Genomic DNA, 22,625 nt, shown 5'->3' with positions numbered 1-22,625 from the left:
GGACAGTAAACACGTATGATCATGCTACACCTTTTCTAACGCAGCCCAGAGGGTTATCTCAACTGAGGCGTCTTTACTTTTGTATTTATTCAGCTGCTGCGGTCGGACTAACTGCGTGTTCTGTGACGGTTCTCTGGGGAACCCGGCCCTACGCCGTCTGTCTCTGGTTCCTGAGGCGTCCCAACGCCTCTGGACCAGACCAGACCTGGTTAGGTTTAGACTAGAGTCTACGGGACCAGACCCTTAAGTCTGGTTTGGTGCTAGAGTGTTCTGGACCAGACCAGAACTGGTTTGGACTAGAGTCTTCTGGACCAGACCAGACCTGTTTAGGTTTAGACTAGAGTGTTCTGGACCAGACCAGATCTGGTTAGGTTTGGACTAGGGTCTTCTGGACCAGACCTGACCTGGTTAGGTTTAGACTAGAGTCTTCTGGACCAGACCCTTAAGTCTGGTTTGGTGCTAGCGTGTTCTGGACCAGTCCAGACCTGGTGTGGGTTTGATGAACGCCCACCACTTGTGATGTGATGACTGCTCTTGTTTCGACGTTGCATATATATATATATATATACATAACTGTATGTACATATATGTAGATGCACAACCTGGGTGAAGGACTATTGTATAACACTGCAGCTGTTGTTCTCTGTTCCACCTGCAGGGGCGCTAAAAGCTCTCAAGAATCCTACTGTAATTCACACTACATCTTACAACCTGTTTGTGGCGGTACAGATCTGAGCACAGCCTTGAGTAACAACATTTACAGTGTACGTGAACATGATGATGAATGCACTTTTACGCCATTGAAAACGCTGACAGATTGTTTGTTACGGTCAGAAAATAACCCTTCAGTTGGCTTTTGGTTTCTGTGGATGATGTGAAGAGGGGCGAAGAGAAGGTGAAGGCCAGCCTGGTGGGGGCGTGGAAGGGGAGGAGGAGGGACTGAAGGACTGAAGGTTTAGAGGATCATTTAAAATGGCCACCAATAAACCAAATATGTCAACTGATTCAGACTACTGACTTCTTGGTTACCGGCAACAGATCTGAGTCAAAGTAATATGGTTCAGATGAAACCCTGTCTTCACTCTACATCTTCTTCATTCATTCATTCATTCATTCATTCATTCATTCATTCATTCAATGTTAATTTATCTTCTTCTATTGGTCTATTAATAATTGATGCTCCCAAAAAAGTATTAGCATATCTTCTAGCAGCATGACCAGATGTTCAAATATTGCTGATGGTCAAACCAGTAACACCTTACTGGTTTGAGTGGTGATGCCTCGTGTTGTAGAAGTCCTGTTTGGTCTGAACCAACTTTGCTGAGCGACAGTTACAACAGAGTTACAACAGAGTTTGGATGTTTTCCATCCTTTTAGGTTAAGTATAAACAAACGCCAGACTTTGACCCCGCAGTCTGTTCAAAAGTGATGGGGCCCCTTCCTCTATTGACACACACACACACACACACACACACACACACACACACACACACACACACACACACACACACACACACACACACACACACACACACACACACACACACACAGACAAAGTCACACACAGACACACACACACACACACACACACACACAGTCACACAGTCAAACACAGACATACACAGACATACACAGACATACACGCGGCTGTCTGCAAGAGGTAGGATTGCTCTGCTGTTTTACTCGTCGTGTTTCTAATTAATCTGTTTAAATCAATCATCTGTAATGTGATGGTCGTGTTATGGTATTGGTTATTCACAGAACCCTATAGTCGTTTCTTCGCCAGAACTGAGGAGTTCTTATGTTCTGCTGGACCTCAGACTGTTGAGGACAGGACAGGCTGTGCTGGGCTTTATAAAACCATCTTCAATAACACTGGGCTGTGACTAACGCGTATAAAACCATCTTTAATAACACTGGGCTGTGACTAATGCATATCAAACCGTCCTCTCAGGGACATCAGCAGGGTTCACTCAGAGTTTATTACTGAGCTGTATTTTCGTAGGGCGAGGGTAAAAGTATTTAAAATGTGCACATCAACTGATTATATTATTCTGTTCTGAAATCCAAGGCTCATTTATATAACTTTAAAATCCTTTTGTCACGCAGCCCCCTGTGTTATTGTGACTGGGTGAATGCAGAGGGGGGGTAATCACCCGGTCACGGTGACTCGCCCGTGGTGGGCTAACTAGTGGAGCCCACACAGCCATTAAGTGACTCACACTCAGGAGCAGAACCAGACTCTCCCTCCTCCCTTCTCCCCCTCTCTCTCTCCCCCGTCAGCATGGACATGGAGCGTACCGTCACCCTCTCCACGGGACAGAGGATGCCGGTGGTGGGACTGGGAACCTGGAAGAGTGCCGCAGGACAGGTGGACACAACTCTCCAACACTTCCTATGGTTCAAATAATACAAACGCCCTCATAATGTACGCTTGGTTCACTTCTGTCGTAACCTTGATCCCCTGCATCGACGATGCCTTTATCACAAACATTCCAAAGCATCCTTCAGAACTTCCCCAAGGGTTGGGGAGGTTCTGAAGGATGCTACTCCAGCGGAGGGCTAGAACCAACAACCTTTCGGCTGGGAGTCAGACCCGAAATAGAAGTAGTCTTATCTTCTATGAAACACCCTAACCACTAGTTTTTGTGTGTGTGTGTGTGTGTGTGTGTGTGTGTGTGTGTGTGTGTGTGTGTGTGTGTGTGTGTGTGTGTGTTTGCGTGTGTGTGTTTGTGTGTGCGTCTATGTGTGTGCGTGTGTCAGGTGGAGCAGGCGGTGTTGTCTGCGTTGGACTGCGGCTACAGACATGTTGACTGCGCCTCTGCCTACGGCAACGAGGAGGAAGTGGGAGGAGCCCTGGCTCAGAGGGTCGGCCCCGGGAAGGTAAGACCTCTGGTAGAGACAGTGGTGGAGGAGGGTGGCTACCTCCACCTGGTGGAGGTAGCCACCCTCCTCCACCACTGTCTATACCGGAGGCAGGTGGAGGTAGCCTCCCTCCACCTGCCTCCGGTAGACCAGGTGTTGGAGGTGGTGGAGCAGGTAGGCCGGTAGTTGGAGCTGGGGGGTGGTGGTGGTGGTGGTGCTAAATGTCTACTGCAGGTCCAGGTTGTGGTTCCTCTACCAGACAGCCGGTCGGAGCTTTAGAGGAAACGTTGAGATGTGCAGGAGGAGGCAGGGAGGGTGTTCAGCAGTAAGGTCTCCTCTGAGAGAGAGAGGCTGTCTACCCCCGGGGGGGTTTCATGGTTGGGGGGGCTCCTCTGCCTCCCTCAGGAGCTGCGTCGTGAGGAGGTGTTTGTGACGTCTAAGCTGTGGAACACCAAGCACCACCCAGAGGATGTGGAGGAGGCCTGCAGGAGCAGCCTGGCCCAGCTCAGCCTCTCCTACCTGGACCTCTACCTGGTCCACTGGCCCATGGCCTTCCAGTGAGCGCACACACACACACACATAGATACATCACTACACACACACACACACACACACACACACACACACACACATATACATCCCTACACACATATATACACACACACACACAGACACACACACACACACACACACACACACACATAGATAGATACATCCCTACACACATACACACACACACAAACACACACACACACACACACACACATACAGATACATCCCCACACAAAGAGGCACATATACACATGAACACATATACACACACACACACACAGATACATCCCTACACACACACACACACACACACACACACACATACAGACACACAGAGACCCACACACACACACATACAGACACACACACACACACACACACACACACACACACACAAACAAACAAACAAACAAACAAACAAACAAACAAACACATACAAAATAACAACAGTGGAATTCTTTAGATGCCTGGAACACAAGCATTTGATTGCGATTAAAAGTCATTGTGCATCTCACTTGAAACTCAAACGCATCTACAAACACACACAGATACACACACACTGTAAAATGCACGCCTAGATAGCTACACCACGCCAGGTACGATCTCTGCTGCCGGTGTGTGTGTCTCTCCCAGGCGGGGGGAGGAGCTGATGCCGCGGCGGGCCGACGGTACCGTCTGCTACTCTGACACCCACTACCTGGAGACCTGGCGGGCCATGGAGGCGCTGGTGGACCAGGGCCTGGTCCGGGCCATCGGCCTCTCCAACTTCAGCGCCCGGCAGATGGACGACGTCATCGGCGCGGCCCGCCACCGACCGGCCGTCAACCAGGTGGAGGACCGCCCCTCACATAGAGCTGTCCGTTACCGATCCCGCTATCGGAATGCCGCCGATACTGCCTCAAAGTTATTTGGTATCGGCGAGTACGCAAATTTATGAACCGATTCGTTACTATTGCGTTTTTTCTTGAAGAAAGTAGTCCAATCCTTGGTCGCTTTTATCCACTTTATTTGTTAAAGTAGGCATGTTTCGGTATGGTAACTATGAAGCTTAAGGGAGGGAATTGTATCTAACGCGTGAGAGAGAAATACCGTGAGCTACTTCAAGCCCCCTGGGCTTAGGCCCGGTGGCTCTCCGCTGGTCTCCCTATTGATCCCTGTCCTCTCCATCTGAATCACGCGCTTTTGCCCGTCATGTGGGCGTGGCCTATGTGAAGTGGGCGTTGTCATGATATGTATAAATGCAGATCATGTGTAAGCCACTGGTGGCGCTAGAGTTGAATAAACTACCACAAGATGGTTGCAACAGCAGGCTGAGTGGTGTGTCTGTTTACTTTAGATAAGCAACATAACATGGTGTCAGAAGTAAAAGGAAAAACACTAACGAGGATTTGCAAGGTATTGCAAACATGGAAGGACTTAAGCCGCCCGCTGGACTTGATCTACTGCACGGTAACCTGTCAGAAAACTGGAGGAGATTTCGGCAGAGTTTTGAGCTGTATTTAACAGCTGCTGGGGGCGCGAGCAAGTCAGCTAAGGTACAGTCCTCACTATTTCTTCATATAGCCGGCGAAGAGGCGGTGGAAGTGTACAATACCTTCACATTTGACGAGGAGGATGATAGGCTTAAACTGGCGATAATTCTGGAATTCATTGTTGTAAAATCAGATGCCAAACCAATACTTGGGATTCAGGCATGTGAAGAAATGGGGCTCATCAAGAGAGTTATGGCACTAAATAAAAGTGACAAAATGGATATCTTCAAGGAGTATGCTGATGTGTTTGAGGGACTAGGCTGCCTAGAGGGAGAACACACTATTCAAATTGATGAAGGCGTGACACCAAAAGTGCACCCACCTAGGAAAATTCCTGTCACTTTGAGAGAAAAACTAAAAACAGAATTGAACAGAATGGAAAAAATGAAAGTGATTGTAAAAATCGAAGAGCCAACTCAGTGGGTCAACCCTATTGTTATCGTTGAAAAACCTAATGGAAAACTAAGAATTTGCTTAGATCCACGTGATCTTAACACAGCAGTAATGAGGGAACACTACCAGCTACCAACAGTTGAGGAAATAACCTGCAGACTCTCAGAAGCCAAATACTTCACAGTGCTGGACGCAAGCTCAGGGTTTTGGCAACTCAAACTAGACGAAGCCAGCACTCGCCTCTGTACATTCAACACTCCCTTTGGTCGTTATAGATTCCTCAGACTTCCATTTGGAATTAATTCGGCTCCTGAGGTGTTCCACAGGACAGTGAGACAGCTGTTTGAAGGAATTGAAGGTGTTGAAACATACATAGATGACCTCTTGGTTTGGGGTGAGACAAAAGAGCTGCATGACTGCAGATTGAGACAAGTGCTGGAGATAGCAAGAGCCAAGAATTTCAAGCTGAATAAAGAAAAATGCAAGGTGGGCCTAGAGGAAATCAAATACCTGGGTCATATCTTCACAAAAGACGGTTTGAAACCTGATCAGACCAAGATTGAGGCTATTCTGAAAATGCCAACTCCAGAATGCAAGAAAGATGTGGAACGATTTCTGGGCGTAGTCACATATCTCGCAAAGTTCATTCCAAACATGTCCAAGCATACTGAGCCATTGCGGGGATTGACCAGAGACGATGTTGAATGGCAGTGGAAAGCTGAACAGCAGCAGGCATTCAGCACAATGAAAACGATGCTCACTGAAGCTCCTGTGCTCAGATACTATGATGTCAAGCTCCCCGTAACGCTGTCAGTGGATGCATCAAAAAGTGGACTTGGAGCCGTTTTACTTCAAGAGCTCAAGCCAGTAGCTTATGCATCGCGCGCACTGACAGAGACTGAGCAGCGCTACGCGCAAATAGAAAAGGAGATGTTAGCAATTGTGTTCGGAGCAGAGCGTTTTCATCAGTACATTTACGGAAGAGAAGTGGATGTGCAGTCGGATCACAAACCACTTGAAGTGATAATGAAAAAACCACTGAGCAGTGCTCCAGCTAGAATACAGAGACTTTTAATGAGACTGCAGAAATACCAGGTGAATGTACAGTACAAGCCAGGAAAGGAGATGTACATTGCAGATGCATTATCCAGAGCTTACTTACCAGTGACCAGCTCTCCAGATAAAGACATTGAAGCGCAGGTGCACATGGTGATCTCCAATTTACCCGTGTCAAAAGAGAAATTGGAGGAATTCAGAAAGGAAACAACAAATGATGTGACACTGACTAAACTCGTTGAAACTGTTCTTAATGGATGGCCAGAAACCAGGAGCCAAGCTGCCCAAGAAATACGAGCGTATTGGAACTTCAGAGAAGAGATCTCAGTTGTGAATGGAGTTCTGTGCAAGGGAGAAAGACTCATCGTTCCGGCAGCAATGAGAGGAGAAATGTTAAAGCGCATCCATGAAAGTCACTTGGGCATTGAAAGCTGCAGGCGGAGAGCAAGAGAAGTCCTTTTTTGGCCTGGAATGTCGGAAAAAATCGCAGAGATGGTGAACAGGTGTGACGTGTGCAGGACATATCAGAAATGTCAAACTAAAGAGCCACTACAACCACACAGTGTTCCAGAAAGACCCTGGCAGAAGATAGGTGTTGACCTATTCACCTTTAGCCAGCAGGAGTATTTACTACTGGTGGATTACTATTCTAAGTTCATAGAGGTGGAGTGGTTGAAGTCAGACACAAGAAGTGCAACAATCATCACACATCTGAAGTCACAGTTCGCCAGACATGGCATTCCTGAAATAGTGATCTCAGATAACGGACCACAGTTCAGCTCTCGTGAGTTCCAAGCCTTTGCAAAAGAGTGGGAGTTCAGTCACCAAACTTCAAGCCCCTACCATGCGCAGTCTAATGGAATGGCAGAAAGAGGAATACAGACTATCAAACTCATGCTTAAAAAATCGAAAGCTGATGGAAAAGATCCATATCTGTCGTTGCTGAGTCTGAGGAGTACACCTCTGGAGGATGTCGGAGTGTCACCAGCCCAGCTGTTGATGGGTCGACGTTTGAGAACAAGACTTCCGACGACATCCCAGATGTTGAAACCTCAAATGGTCACAAGTACAGTACAACAGGTGTTTGAAACAAGACAACAGAAACAGAAAGAATATTTCGATCAAGGAGCCAGAGCACTCCAGAAACTTGAGGTTGGCGACAATGTCAGAATCTGGCAGGAAGGATTATGGAATCCAGCCCAGGTAACGGGACTTTCTGACCAGCCAAGATCATATGTAGTCCAGACACCTGGGGGACAAGTATACAGAAGAAACAGAAAGTATCTGATGCAGTCCAAGGAACTGAGTAACACACTAAAGGACACCAACAAACAAGATGTGACTCAACAGGATGTGCATGACAGTACAGAGAAAAAGCATGAAATGGACATTCAAAAGAAAACATCAAGAAGTAATTCTAGTCCTACAAAGCTTTCAAGTCTACCTGTTACAACAGCAAGTGGACGAATTGTCTCAAAGCCAAGAAGATTCATCGAGGAGTACTAGGATTATTATTATTATTATTTTTATTTTTTTCATGTTTGAGCAGTTGTTTAGCCTAAAAAAAAAAATAAAAAAAAAAAAAAGGAAAATAAAGAGGATGTCATGATATGTATAAATGCAGATCATGTGTAAGCCACTGGTGGCGCTAGAGTTGAATAAACTACCACAAGATGGTTGCAACAGCAGGCTGAGTGGTGTGTCTGTTTACTTTAGATAAGCAACATAACAGGCGTGACCGGGGTGACGTAATGGCCCCGCCATCCTCACCTGTCTAAAGGTGCTGCCATCTGTGGCTGGAGTAGTTATTGCAGTTTATGTGTCTGATCCTGCTTCCTAGTGGCAATGTGAGGGTAATGCAGCTTGTGTGTTCAATCCTGCTTCCTAGTGGCTATGTGAGGGTAATGCAGCTTATGTGCTTAAAATACGTAACATTACCATCTCGTGACTAGCTCATTTACTACACAAACACTACGGCGTCACACCGTAGCCAAAGACGTTGACGACGTCGCTTAGTAACCGAAGACACTGGCGTTGCGGAGGGCCCATGCAAGTGAACGTAGCGTTCCACGGCATTGAGAAGAGTCGTCTCATAATAAATATTTACTATATTTACTTCCTATATTTATCATAGATTTACTATTTTATATTTTTAAAATAGTAAATCTATGTAGGCCTAGAAAAAAGTACAGTTCAATGTTATTGCTTAAGAAATTGTAATACACCAAATTGTTAACTGCCATACACAGCTAAACAAGGAAATGAAAAAAGAAATACTAACACAACTGAAATTTTTATTAGGCTATTAACAATATTATAAAAATTATACCGTAATGCACCCGTTCTTTGTCTTTGGATCTTTTGAATAAATGGATCAATAAATGGTGAATCGCAATGATCGCAAGCAGAGGAACGTGAGTCATTGAGCAGCAACTGAACGAGTGAATCCATTTATCTCTAAAACGGTTTTAGTGATAGAAAGTCACCACAGTGCCTAAAAACCATCAACGTCATTTATGTTAAGTAAAAGGAAAAACCTCGTACACGAGAAATTAACGGAGCCGTGCACTAGGCCCTCTCGGATGCCGGGCCGAACAACATTTGTTTCAATACGACTCCTTTCAGCTGCCCACCCCTCCTTCTCCAGCAAAAAATAATAACATAAAACGGCTTATAAAACGCTTGAGGTGGCGTTTTGTAAGAGAAAACTTAAATTTTAGTTACATGGCATAAAGATAATTATGAGCCTTTGATTGATATCTACTTCTGGGCCCCGTGACTCGAGGGACCCGGACATGCAAACAAGTTCACACATAAAAAGCGTCTTGTTAATTCAAGTTCAACAGTTTGTATATAAATGTAACAACATCCAAATACATTTTTGATGAAAATTGCAAATATATTTTTAATTCATATATTTATGGATTTATATAACATTTATTTAAAACAAGACACACTTGTGTGTGGATCAGAAATGTGTTAGTGAAACTTTTTTATTTATACATACCGATATCCATTTGTGTGGGCATTGAAATGTATTTGTGAGAAGAGTAATTTATATATAAATCACAAAATACATTTGTGAATCCTTCTCTTTGCATTCATTATTATGAGACTGTTCTGACCCATATAATGGGAGACTATCTCACAGTCACCCTCCCAGAGGACCGTTTTGAAGAGGCATTGGTTAACCAGCTGAAGGTTCTCTAACCTCGTCTTGTCTTTGTTACTAGCTATCAAAATAATAATAAAAATAACATTTTACACTTTCAACTAACCTAATTGTATTTAAAATAAAAGACATTGAACATTTAAGAGTAGTCTAACCAGTTTTAATGATTCATATTTTTTATAGTACAGTGTAAGTTGCTTAATACATTTTGTTAATTAACAGTGAATAGTACGATATGAATGCAGTTCTCTCAGATCTCCCATGGTAGATTCCCATTCAGGAAACATTAGTTATTTTGGTTGTTTGTTTATTTTATTATCAAACAAAAGGCCTAGTCTGTTTGATTGACAGGTGAGATGATCAGGGGGGCAGAGTTTGTAGCTCCTTCATGATGCCATGGAGAGAGGAATGGATAGAGAGGCTCACTGAAGGTGCAGCCAGTAGCAGAGTAGATATGAACCCTGGCTTCCACATCATAGAAGGAGACCAGACCCTCATCATAGTCAACAAACACCCCCACCTTCTGGAGCTCAGCTCTCAGAGGGACACGGACATCAGGGTCATCTCTAAATACTAACACATCCTTGTAGTAGAGAAGAGTCCAGTAACCCGTCTCAGGGGTCCACCCTGTCACACCTGTTCTGTCGATGGACTCTCTGACCACTCCTAACCACCATCCAGTCTTGTCTTCAACCTGGACCTCAAAGTAAAATCTCCCTGAGGAGAAGCTCTGCCTCGTGAGAACACATGTATACCCTATAAATCTCTTAGGGTTGTCTGGGAGTACCTTCCTCACACCTCCATGATGTACTTGTTTCCCATCCTCAGACAGGATTAGTCTGGGATGAGCTGTATCAGGATCCAGAGTCACATCCACTTCATACTGCTGGACCCTCTTCAGTTCAGCATCACGCAGCTTCTTCATCTCCATGTTCAGCGTCTCCTCCAGCTGATCCAGAGATCTCCTCAAGGTCCCTGCGTATGACGGAGGACGGACCTCCACCGTGGTCCAGTCCCTGGTGGGTGGAGGATCCTTCAGGGATCTGAAGGTCTGGAGGAAGTGGAGGTGGTCTTCAGTGTGTGAGAGTGGCTTCACCTCTGAGCTTCTATTGGTCAGATCTTCTATTTCCTGCTCCAGCTCTTTGATGAGGTCTTCAGCTTGTTTCTCTGTGGTTTTCAGTCTCTCTTTAACTGTTTGGTTGAAATCATCTCTGCACTTTTCAACACGACGCATCAAAGCAGTGAAGACCTGCCCACCATCGGCTATCACTCCGTCTGCGTCTTTCTTGCTAAATTCAACTGTTTCTTTGATCTCCTTAATCTTTAGTTTTCTCTCCTGGATCATCTGCTGAACTTCAGCCTCTATCTTCCCCAGCAGGGCCGTCTTCACTTCATATTCCTCCTTTAGAGGTACAACAGGATGGGACTTGTGGTCTGTCACTGTGCACAACAGACACACACACTCCTGTTCAGTCTGGCAGAAGAGCTCCAGAAGTCGGTCGTGTTTCTTACACATCCTGTCTTCCAGACGGTCCATAGGCTCGACCAGCCGATGTTTCTTCAGGCCTGCGACTCTCTGATGTGGCTCCAGGTGGGTTTGGCAGTAAGAGGTAGAACACATTAGGCAGGACTTCACAGCCTTCAGCTGGGTCCCAGTGCAGACGTCACAGAGAACTTCTGCTGGTTCAAAACAAGGCTGCTCCTTTACTCGTACGGTCGTTCTAAACTGATCAGCCATCTCTGATACAAGGATATTGACCTGTGGATCAGGTCTAGTGCCGAAAATAATGTTACAAATAGGACATTTGCACTGGACTTGTTCATCCCAGAATTTATTAATGCAGGCTCTGCAGAAGTTGTGTCCACACGGTGTGGAAACTGGGCTGCTGAACACATCCAGACAGATGGGACAGGAAAAGTTCTCTTCAGACCAGGAAGTGTTAGCAGAGGCCATCCTAGAAGACAAGGTTCATGTATTGAGATATTCCATTATTGTTCTAATTCCATAAGGGGAAGAGAAGTTCAAACTTTTTCTCAAAGTTGTGCTGATTTACTCACCTTGTTGTGGTTTCTGTGTCTGACGATGTTTTCCAAAATGCTTCTTTCCTCCTGAAAGAGAGAACTGCTTCCGCGTTGGAGGGCTTTGGTTTCTATGACCCTTAAGTTTCGTTTCCTGAATAATACGTCCCCTCCTCTCCTCCCCTAACAACTGGCTCCTCCCCTAACACCTGGCTCCGCCCCCACGGACCCACGGCTCACTCCGTTTCAACTTTCACACTCTGGCTTTGGGTGCATTCATGCGCTGTAATTCAAAAACGTTGATTTGTTTTCAAATATGTTTGAAACACCATCTATAGATTATAAATATAAATTATATCGTTTTGAAAAAAAGAAATGTTGACAGTAAGTGAACGTACATCTATGCATCACTGTCAGTTAAGAGAACCCTTCAATAAGAACAAGTGCTAATAGTAGTTACGATGCTAAATGCTGTATCGGTATATAATATACTAGGTATCGGCCGATGCTCAAGTTCAGGAATCTCATCGTTATCGGGAAGGGAAGATGGGATTGGAACATCCCTAGATAAAGAGCAGCAAGAATAGGAGAGAGTTGTTCTGTGAGTAAGGAAGCGTGTGGCTGAACTGTTTGGTCGTTGTCTCCCACCCCCCCCCCCCCCGTGTAGGTGGAGTGCCATCCGTATTTATCACAGGCCGGCATGTCATACGCGTCTAAATTATGCCGTTTTCTGGCGGGGTTGGCTTGCCATATTTTACTACACAAACACTACGGCGTCACACCGTAGCCAAAGACGTCGTTGACGTCGCTTAGTAACCGAAGACGCTGGCGTTGCGGAGGGCCCATGCAAGTGAACGGAGCGTTCCACGGCATTGAGAAGAGTCGTTTCAGATTAAATATTTACTATATTTAGTTCATATATTCCCCCCCCCCCCCAACATAGTAAATCTATGTCGGCCTAGAAAAAAATACAGTTCAATGTTATTGCTTAAGAAACAGATTCCTTCCAACTATTTACTAAAAAATGCAATCATTAATTGATATACAAATAAATGGTAACATATCGATCAGCAAAGGAGTTGGAGTAGCCAACCTACTCACATAAATAATTGTAATAAACCAAATTGTTAACTGCCATACACAGCTAAACAAGCAAATGAAAAATTAAATACTAACGCAACTGAAATGTTTATTAGGCTATTAACAATATTATAAAAATGATACCGCAATGCACCCGTTCTTTGTCTTTGGATCTTTTGAATAAATGGATCAATAAATGGTTAATCGCAATGATCGCAAGCAGAGGAACGTGAGAGTCATTGAGCAGCAGCTGAACCAGTCTAAAAATCCATTAATCTCTAAAACGGTTTTAGTGATAGAAAGTCACCACAGTGCCTAAAAACCATCAACGTCATTCATGTTAAGTAAAAGGAAAAACCTCAACCACGAGAAGTTAACGGAGCCGTGCACTGGGCCCTCTCGAATGCCGGGCCGAACAACATTTGTTTCACTACGACTCCTTTCAGCTGCCCACCCCTCCTTCTCCAGCAAAAAATAATAACATAAAATAATAACATAACGCAAAAACTTTTTTTTTTGCGGAGACACATTCCTGTTCCCCACTTGTATTGGAGTGAACGGAGATATCTACTTCTGGCCCCGTGAATCGAGGGACCCGGACATGCAAACAAGTTCACGCATAAAAAGCGTCTTGTTAATTCAAGTTTAAGAGTTTGTATATAAATGTAACAACATCCAAATACATTTTTGATGAAAATTGCAAATATATTTTTAATTCATATATTAATGGATTTATATAACATTTTTTAAAACAAGACACATTTGAGTGTGGATCAGAAATGTGTTTGTGAAACGTATTTTTGTTTATGGATTTATTTTACATTTATACATACCGATATCCATTTGTGTGCATTGAAATGTATTTGTGAGAAGAGTAATTTATATATAAATCACAAAATACATTTGTTAATCCTTCCTTCTCTTTTGCATTCATTATTATGAGACTGTTCTGACCCCATATAATGGGAGACTATCTCACGGTCACCCTCCCAGAGGACCGTTTTGAAGAGGCATTGGTTAACCAGCTGAAGGTTCTCTAACCTCGTCTTGTCTTTGTTACTAGTTATCAAAATAATAATAAAAATAAAATTTTACACTTTCAGCTAACCTAATAAAAGACATTGAACATTTAAGAGTAGTCTAACCAGTTTTAATGATTCATATTTTTTATAGTACAGTGTAAGTTGCTTAATACATTTTGTTGAATAAAATTGAATAGTACGATATGAATGCAGTTCTCTCAGATCTCCCATGGTAGATTCCCATTCAGGAAACATTAGTTATTTTGGTTGTTTGTTTATTTTATTATCAAACAAAAGGCCTAGTCTGTTTGATTGACAGGTGAGATGATCAGGGGGGCAGAGTTTGCCTTTTGACGTGAACTTAGATTGAAGATTGGATAGAGAGGCTCAGTGAAGGTGCAGCCCGTAGCAGAGTAGATATGAACCCTGGCTTCCACATCATAGAAGGAGACCAGACCCTCATCATAATCAACAAACACCCCCACCTTCTGGAGCTCAGCTCTCAGAGGGAGATCAACATCAGGGTTATCTCTAAATACCAACACATCCTGGTTGTAGTCCAGAGTCCAGTAACCCGTCTCAGGGGTCCACCCTTTCCAACCTTTTCTGTCGATGGACTCTCTGGCCACTCCTAACCCCCATTCAGTGTTGTCTTTAACCTGGACCTCAAAGTAAAATCTCCCTGAGGAGAAGCTCTGCCTCGTGAGAACACATCTATACCAATAATGAGTAAATCTCTTAGGGTTGCCAAAGAGTATCTTCTCTACACCTCCATCATGTACTTGTTTCCCATCCTCAGACAGGATGACCCAGGGAGAAGCTGTATCAGGATCCAGAGTCACATCTACTTCATACTGCTGGACCCTCCTCAGTTCAGCATCACACAGCTTCTTCATCTCCATGTTCAGTGTCTCCTCCAGCTGATCCAGGGATCTCCTCAAGGTCCCTACGTATGACGGAGGACGGACCTCCACCGTGGTCCAGTCCCTGGGGGGTGGAGGATCCTTCAGGGATCTGAAGGTCTGGAGGAAGTGGAGGTGGTCTTCAGTGTGTGGGAGTGGCTTCACCTCTGAGCTTCTATTGGTCAGATCTTCTATTTCCTGCTCCAGCTCTTTGATGAGGTCTTCAGCTCGTTTCTCTGTGGTTTTCAGTCTCTCTTTAACGGTTTGGTTGAAATCATCTCTGCACTTTTCAACGCGACGCATCAAAGCAGTGAAGACCTGCCCACCATCGGCTATCACTCCGTCTGCGTCTTTCTTGCTAAATTCAACTGTTTCTTTGATCTCCTTAATCTTTAGTTTTCTCTCCTGGATCATCTGCTGAACTTCAGCCTCTATCTTCCCCAGCAGGGCCGACTTCACTTCATATTCCTCCTTTAGAGGTACAACAGGATGGGACTTGTGGTCCGTCTCTGTGCAGAACTGACACACACACTCCTGTTCAGTCTGGCAGAAGAGCTCCAGAAGTCGGTCGTGTTTCTTACACATCCTGTCTTCCAGACGGTCCATAGGCTCGACCAGCCGATGTTTCTTCAGGCCTGCGACTCTCTGATGTGGCTCCAGGTGGGTTTGGCAGTAAGAAGTAAAACACATTAGGCAGGACTTCACAGCCTTCAGCTGGGTCCCAGTGCAGACGTCACAGAGAACTTCTGCTGGTTCAAAACAAGGCTGCTCCTTTACTCGTACGGTCGTTCTAAACTGATCAGCCATCTCTGATACAAGGATATTGACCTGTGGATCAGGTCTAGTGTCGAAAAACATGTTACAAATAGGACATTTGCACTGGACTTGTTCATCCCAGAATTTATTAATGCAGGTTCTGCAGAAGTTGTGTCCACACGGTGTGGAAACTGGGCTGCTGAACACATCCAGACAGATGGGACAGGAAAAGTTCTCTTCAGACCAGGAAGTGTTAGCAGAGGCCATCCTAGAAGACAAGGTTCATGTATTGAGATGTTCCATTATTGTTCTAATTCCATAAGGGGAAGAGAGGTTCAAACCTTTCTCAAAGTTGTGCTGATTTACTCACCTTGTTGTGATTTCTGTGTCAGACGATGTTTTCCAAAACGCTTCTTTCCACCTGAAAGAGAGAACTGCGTCCACGTCGGATGGCTTTGGTTTATGATCCTTAAGTTTCGTTTCTTGAACATGACGTCGTCTCCTCTGGCTCATCCCCTAACACCTGGCTCCGCCCCCACGGACCCACGGCTCACTGTCGTTTCTACTTTCACACTCTGGCTTTGGGTGCATTCATGCGCTGTAATTCAAATACGTTGATTTGTTTTCAAATATGTTTGAAACACCGCAAAACACAGACCAAGAGCTGGTGAAAACTAGAGACATTTTGTGATTTAATGGGGATTTTCCACTTCGTTATCGGTCGGAGGTCGGAAAACAATTGATGCATCGACGCTTACCTAGAGAAATAAGAATATAGGATTATAATTATAGATTATAAATGTAAATGATATCGTTTTGAAAAAAAGAAATGTCGACAGTAAGTGAACGTACATCTATGCATCACTGTCAGTGAAGAGAACCCTTCAATAAGAACAAGTGCTAATAGTAGTTACGATGCTAAATGCTGTATCGGTATATAATATACTAGGTATCGGCCGATGCTCAAGTTCAGGAATCTCATCGTTATCGGGAAGGAAAGATGGGATCGGAACATCCCTAGATAAAGAGCAAGAATAGGAGAGTGTTGTTCTGTGAGTAAGGAAGCGTGTGGCTGAACTGTTTGGTCGTTGTCTCCCACCCCCCCTGTGTAGGTGGAGTGCCATCCGTATTTATCACAGGCCAGCCTGCTGTCTCACTGCCGGTCAGTGCGACACGTTCCTCCACACCTTCCACGTAGTCACCCAGCAGTCATCTTGGATCTAAACGCTAACTGGGTGGGAGGAACTGAATGCGGAATTCCGCATTCAGTTCCTCCCACCCAGCTAGCGTTTAGATCCAAGATGGCTGCTAGGGAAAGAAGGCCCCTTGCTATATGTAGCACAATAGGGCTTGATTGTTTAACACAGACCGTGACTGTACCGTGTCAGGTCTGTGGGGGTCTGCATGACGGCCTACAGCCCCCTGGGCAGCGGCGACCGGCCCTGGGCCTCAGCAGACGAGCCACGCCTGCTGGATGACCCCAAACTGGGGGCTATCGCAGAGAAGTACCAGAAGACCGCCGCCCAAGTGGTGCTCAGGTAAAGATCACACACCCACACGACGACAAGCCTGCTACTGCGATGAATAGCAACCCAACGGGCTGGGATTCAGATACTGGTTATTGAAGGCAGGGCTGGGAGGACATATTGCTCCAAGGATTCCTACAGGTCAGACCAGGGGTCACCAACACAGTGTCCGCGGGCACCATGGCGCCCGCAAGGACCACATGAGGCGCCCGCCGGCCTGTTCTAGAAACAGCACTACTCATTCTTGAACAACTCTTTCCCACATTTTTTAAGTCATTGTTGATAATTATTGTGAGAAATCATTAACATGACTTAATTAATTAACATGTCTTCACATAGATTAGTTATTTCAGAAGAGTGTATCGACCTGGGTGCCCATCGTATGACTCAGTGCCCATGAAGTAGCTCTCAGGTTCAAAAAGGTTGGTGACCCCTGGGTTAGACACTTTTGGCAGAGTCAAACATTCAAGCCACTAACGTACTCTGCCACCCCCTGAAGGTCATCACTGTTCCTAAGAAGTCATTGATCAGACGCTGTTGTCTAAAACGACAGACAGAACTGTAGATGCATGTCGTTTAGGATCAGGTTGGGGTTCGGGGTCGTCTTGGTCACGGAAGCTTACAGGTAGACTGTGGACATTGCGGTATCGAACCCAGAATGTTTCAGATGGGAATCCGACCCCGGCCTGACCACCAGGACGATCCTGCACCATGACTGAAGGTCTTGACTGATCCGCAGGTGGCAGGTCCAGAGGGGCGTGGTCTGCGTCCCCAAGAGCGTCACCCCGTCCAGAATCCAGCAGAACCTGCAGGTGTGCGACTTCAGTCTGTCGAAGGAGGACATGAGGCAGGTGGAGGCCCTGGACCGCGGCGAGCGCTACATCGTCCCCACGGTAGAGGTGCGTCACGCAGGTCCAGGCAGCTCCGGGGAACACAGCGGGCGAGACAGCTCACTGCTGCGTCCAAAATAACCCGGACTGTAAATGTGGATATAACGAGTTCTATTGGAGTGGCATTTGGACGGGAACATCCTGAGGTTTTATACTTAGTAGGTGGTTTCAGCCAATTAATGAAGTCAAAACCGGGATAAGTTGGGGCGACCGGACCTCTGTTTTATCAATCCCGAGAGCCAGCATGACTTTCTGTCCCTTATTCTGAGAGCGATAGTCCCCATTCTGGGCAGCAGACGTGTTGTTGGCCGGACACTGATCTCCTCTGTGGGTTTGTGTTCAACAGCGGGACGGCCAGCGGGTGTGGAGGGACGCGGAGCACCCCCACTTCCCCTTCCACGACGCCTTCTGACACCCTGCGTCTGAAACAGGGCTGACACCCTGCGTCTGAAACGGGGCTGACACCCTGCGTCTGAAACAGGGCCGACACCCTGCGTCTGAAACAGGGCTGACACCCTGCGTCTGAAACAGGGCTCCACGCAAGCGCATTGATTTGAGCCCCAAATTTAAAAATAAAGTTTTCTTTGAACTGAATATTATGCAACTCTGCAATTGTGTTCCGTGTCCCCTTTCAGACATTACATAAACCGTAATGTAGTGTTCAGTCTGTCTTTGAAGTACAAGACGTTAGGGCTGTCACTTTTTATTCGAAGTTCGAATATTCGTTCGAAGGTGGGGTGAAAAGTTCGAATTCGAAGTGTAATTCTCCATTCGAACTGTGTGTGCTGCCGTCTCATAAGAACTTCAGACCATTTTAAGTAGTCTGCTTTCGATCCAGCAGAGGGCGCGCTAAAATTTTATATCAGTTTGACCTGTTGCCGACCCTCTTGGCCTGACTATCTGTATCGAATGTTGAATCAACATTCGATACAGATAGGCATGGACATAATAAAGGATGGACCACAGACTGGAAAATGGCCGCCCATTCATTCCTATACAAACTGCTCAGTGGCGCAGGGTAACATACAGGAGCGATTTGCTTCCGCGTTATGGGGCCAAGACACGTGACCTAGTCCGTGACGTACCGGATGCAGAGATCTTCTTCTTCTAGTTTAGTAGTGGATCATAGTTTTTCTCCATATACCGCCACCTACTGGACTACTACACAGGAGTTTGTGACAAGGACGTTGGCAAATGATACTTTAAATCATAAAATAAATTCAAAGAGAAAACCAAACTAACGAAACAAAATAAACAAAATAAAACAAACTAACAAAATAAATTAATAAATAAAAATAAAAAAGATATATACTTAAGGATCAGATAAAGTCACCAACTCTATATCCATATCCTTTTTCAAATTCTGGAATATATATGCCAATACCACATTGTCACCAACTTAGTATCTACAACCCATCTAAGAGCGGTTATTATTGTGGCCATCTCGATTGAGTATACTGATAAAGTCACCCACTCTATATCCATATCCTTTTTCAAATTCTGGAATATAAATGCTAATACCACATTGACACCATTCTATGATAGCTGATAACCAAGGTACGCACTGTAATACTATAATCAAGAGGACATACAGGCAGTTCAAATAAAAAGAGATAGAACTTTATTGATCTGGAAACTTCATAAATATGTAAGATTGCTCCATATAATACCATAGTAACATAGTAAACGTATGTAGGCCTAAAAAATTCTGTTCAATGTTATTGCTTAAGAAACAGATTCCTTCCAACTAACTATTTACGAAAAATGCAATCAATAATTTATATAAAAGTAAATGTTTACATATCGACCAGCAACGAAGTTGGAGTACCCAAATAATGAATTGTAATACACCAACATTGTCAACTGTCATACATAGCTAACCATAACCCTGTCATACATAGCTAAACAAGCAAATGAAAATGAAATACCTACCAACGCAACTGAAATGTTAATATTACAATTAACAAGATTATGAAAATTACGTAGGTCTCCCATAATCATTCAGGTAATCAATACGTCCGTGCCTGTTACAGCTATTTCAATGATATGTGTGTTATATATCCGTGTTCAACGCCATTCATGTTAAGTAAAAGGTCAAATCTCAGACTTTGGAAGTTAATGGAGTTAATGGAAGTTAATTCGGAATTTAATTTAATTCGGAAGTTAATGGAGCCGTGCACTTCAAAATAGGTCCATAGCAAGGAGCCGTTTGTTTCAGTACGACTCCTTTCAGCTGCCCACCCAACATAAATTGCTAATAAAAAGCTTGAGGAGGCGTTTTGAAAAGAAAAAACTTACAATTTTTTAGAACAGGGTAGGAATATAATTATGAGCCTTTGATTGATATCCAGACATTTTTTGCAGACACAATCCTGTTCCCCACTTGTGTTGGAGTGGACGGCGATATCTACTTCTGGGCCACATGAAATGACGGACCCCCGTCCACAGCCAGTTTAAACAGCTGCAATACCAGGCTTGGCCTCTGAGCACTGGTGGATTGCGGAAGTATGCGCCTATCCTGGGGGCCTGGTTTTGCCATTGGATTTTGGATTATTATAAATTGAAACAATTTATTAAATAAATATTTGTGAGATGTCATTACTCATTTGTGAGATGAGTTTGCTTCCTATTTATGTCGAGTATACACCCCTACTGTCCACAAGCATCCCCCCCATATGGATTTGGAGAAATGTTGCCACGTCCCAGTGGTGGAGGTATCATATATATGAAAGAGGGCATTCAATTATACTATAATGATCAATTAGGAGGCTGAAGACCTAAAGGAAGTGATGCAATAGGGGACTGAGGGTCAACATTTGAGAACCCCTTTTATCAAAGGGGGTCTCAAAGGACTCATACGCTTCAACAGCGGCTGCAGCAGAAGTGTTGAGACGAAAGATGATATCAAGACCTTTATAGAATATTCCCATTCACATGATTCTTCGCATGACCTGCAGGTTGGAGACTGAAATAACCCCCAAAATGAGTAATGTAAAAGCAGCCAAGTCCCACAAATTGCTTGAACTATTTATTTCATTCCATTGTTTCGTTGATATGCATTTTTGAAAAGTTTCAAGCATATGGATTTAATGCAATATCCACAAACAGTTCAAAAATGGTACCATGAAATGTCTTGTTTATTGTATTAACCAGTTCATTTCTCTTTTGTGAAAGTCACCAAAAGTCAAAAACAGTTAAACGCAAGGTCACAGGCTAACAGTGGAGCTGTGTTGGGAAACCAGCAGCCAAGAGCTTCCATGGAAACTTTCTACCCTTGTTAAATAGATTTAGTTGGCCGTTCCTTTTCTGCCCATTCTTTTTTAAACTTGTGGAAGCACTTTGCAGTACTGGGAGACACCATTTCTAACGGCAATGGAGCTAGATTCTAAAAATATCAAAAGATGCCCAAAGCAAATACCTTTAACCCATAGTTGTTTTATCAAATTAAAAAATGTCAGAGTTTCATTGACCACAAATTGAGCAGAAATATTTTGCATACAAATCTTTAAATAGTTTAACCACATTAAGAAAAATACATTTGTTAATTTTTTTTATTAGTGAAGCCACAAGTTTTGCACATTATCCAAACAGAATACCTGAAATGTTGATATTTCAGCCCTTTCGGGTTAAAACAAGAGAAAAGGAGAACCTAACAAGAGTGAAAAGTTTGGGTTAGGTGACCTATAGTTCAAAGATGTACCTGGTCAGGTAGACTAAATAAAAGTGTATTCCCAATTCCTCCAGGACATTCGTGTAATTTACTTGTGAGCTCTCCCTCAAGCCTGGAGAGACATCAGTGTTGAACCACCAACTGAAAGGGGGTATTTGCCATTAGTATGAGTGACAACATTTCATGGCTATTAATTTAGTTCATTATATTTAGCTGATTTGAATAGACTTTTCTAGCAGGTGAGGCTGTCAAAGAACTAAATATGGAGCAACTACAAAAAGTAAATTTGCAGCATGACCAAATTATACAAAAAGTATAGGAACTGTTCTAGCAGATATGTTTTAGAAGTCTCTTTTGATAGGCAGGGAATAATTGTCTTTGTCACCCTGTAGTCATGCCATCAAATCTGTTAGGCAAAGTACCGCTACTGATTAATCCAGTAGACTCACCAGTCAAGTCCCCCTAGTTAGAAAATAGAAGAAACCCAGTTAGTCATGTTAATTATTCTGTTGTTACAAATGAAGACTAATACTTTCCACATATTGCGATCCAAGTTACTGGCTGTAGTCTTGGATTTTATAGTTCTATATGAATAGATTCAATTTACTAAACTATTAATCATGCTTCAGCAGAATTAACCTTTCTTGGATGGCAGATCTACCACAAGCCTCCATTGCCACAACCTCCAGATGGCTTACGAACTACGGCAACTCCTCAACTACTGCAAGCCAACAAATTGGCTCTTGCACACCAGACACGCATTTTGCTTTATTTTAGGTTTTCAAGCATCTTAAAATACCCAAATCATCGCTCCAATACACAAGTCAGCTAATGGCCTACAAGGAAATGCTGAAGCTATTGTTAGTGATGGCGATAGAAATGGACAAGCTTGCGTGTACAAATATGCAACTAGAATTGCAAGGTTCACAGCCCAGTTCCATAAGTGGTCACAACCGTTGGATTGTAAGCAAGGGTAAAAAAAAAAAAACTTCCCACAAACTAGTCAACATGGTCAATTGAAAGCCTGTACAAAACGACCCTGGAATAGTCAAATGCAGCTTTACTGCGGATGAATTAAGCCAAATTGCATAAACATCCAATGGTAAACAGTATACAAAAGCAATCAAGGTTGCACTCACACTAGGCCATCTGGCCGTGGCCGTCGCAACTGTGGCCTGGCCACGGTAGGC

General features: G+C 44.1%; 3 protein-coding genes across 4 annotated transcripts; 1 reads left to right on the top strand and 2 right to left on the bottom strand.

Annotated features, from left to right (window-relative positions):
- The first annotated feature begins 1,567 nt into the window (after window positions 1-1,567).
- On the top strand, window positions 1,568-18,399 carry akr1a1a (aldo-keto reductase family 1, member A1a (aldehyde reductase)). 2 transcript variants are annotated; one of them, XM_056603134.1, is made up of 9 exons: window positions 1,568-1,660; window positions 2,284-2,371; window positions 2,764-2,883; window positions 3,271-3,422; window positions 4,051-4,246; window positions 16,462-16,511; window positions 16,738-16,887; window positions 17,615-17,774; window positions 18,112-18,399. In XM_056603134.1, the coding sequence occupies exons 2-9, from the start codon at window positions 2,285-2,287 to the stop codon at window positions 18,175-18,177; spliced, it is 981 nt and encodes a 326-aa protein (XP_056459109.1). In that variant the 5' UTR covers window positions 1,568-1,660; window position 2,284; the 3' UTR covers window positions 18,178-18,399. The 2 variants fall into 2 exon arrangements, with proteins under 2 accessions (XP_056459109.1, XP_056459108.1); XM_056603133.1 differs by having other exon boundaries at window positions 1,609-1,660; window positions 2,110-2,371.
- LOC130392579 (E3 ubiquitin-protein ligase TRIM39-like) lies at window positions 9,310-11,777 on the bottom strand. The gene is made up of 2 exons (XM_056603132.1): window positions 11,629-11,777; window positions 9,310-11,525 (listed from the first exon to the last, which is right to left on the bottom strand). Exon 2 carries the CDS (start codon window positions 11,522-11,524, stop codon window positions 9,902-9,904), a length of 1,623 nt encoding a protein of 540 aa, XP_056459107.1. The 5' UTR covers window position 11,525; window positions 11,629-11,777; the 3' UTR covers window positions 9,310-9,901.
- Window positions 13,159-15,835, bottom strand: LOC130392578 (zinc finger protein RFP-like). Its single transcript, XM_056603131.1, has 2 exons — window positions 15,720-15,835; window positions 13,159-15,617 (listed from the first exon to the last, which is right to left on the bottom strand). The coding sequence occupies exon 2, from the start codon at window positions 15,614-15,616 to the stop codon at window positions 13,991-13,993; it is 1,626 nt and encodes a 541-aa protein (XP_056459106.1). The 5' UTR covers window position 15,617; window positions 15,720-15,835; the 3' UTR covers window positions 13,159-13,990.
- Window positions 18,400-22,625: the final 4,226 nt, after the last annotated feature.

Source organism: Gadus chalcogrammus, chromosome 11 (assembly GCF_026213295.1).
Source record: "Gadus chalcogrammus isolate NIFS_2021 chromosome 11, NIFS_Gcha_1.0, whole genome shotgun sequence".
NCBI lineage: Eukaryota > Metazoa > Chordata > Actinopteri > Gadiformes > Gadidae > Gadus > Gadus chalcogrammus.
This window is presented reverse-complemented; position numbering and strand designations above follow the sequence as displayed.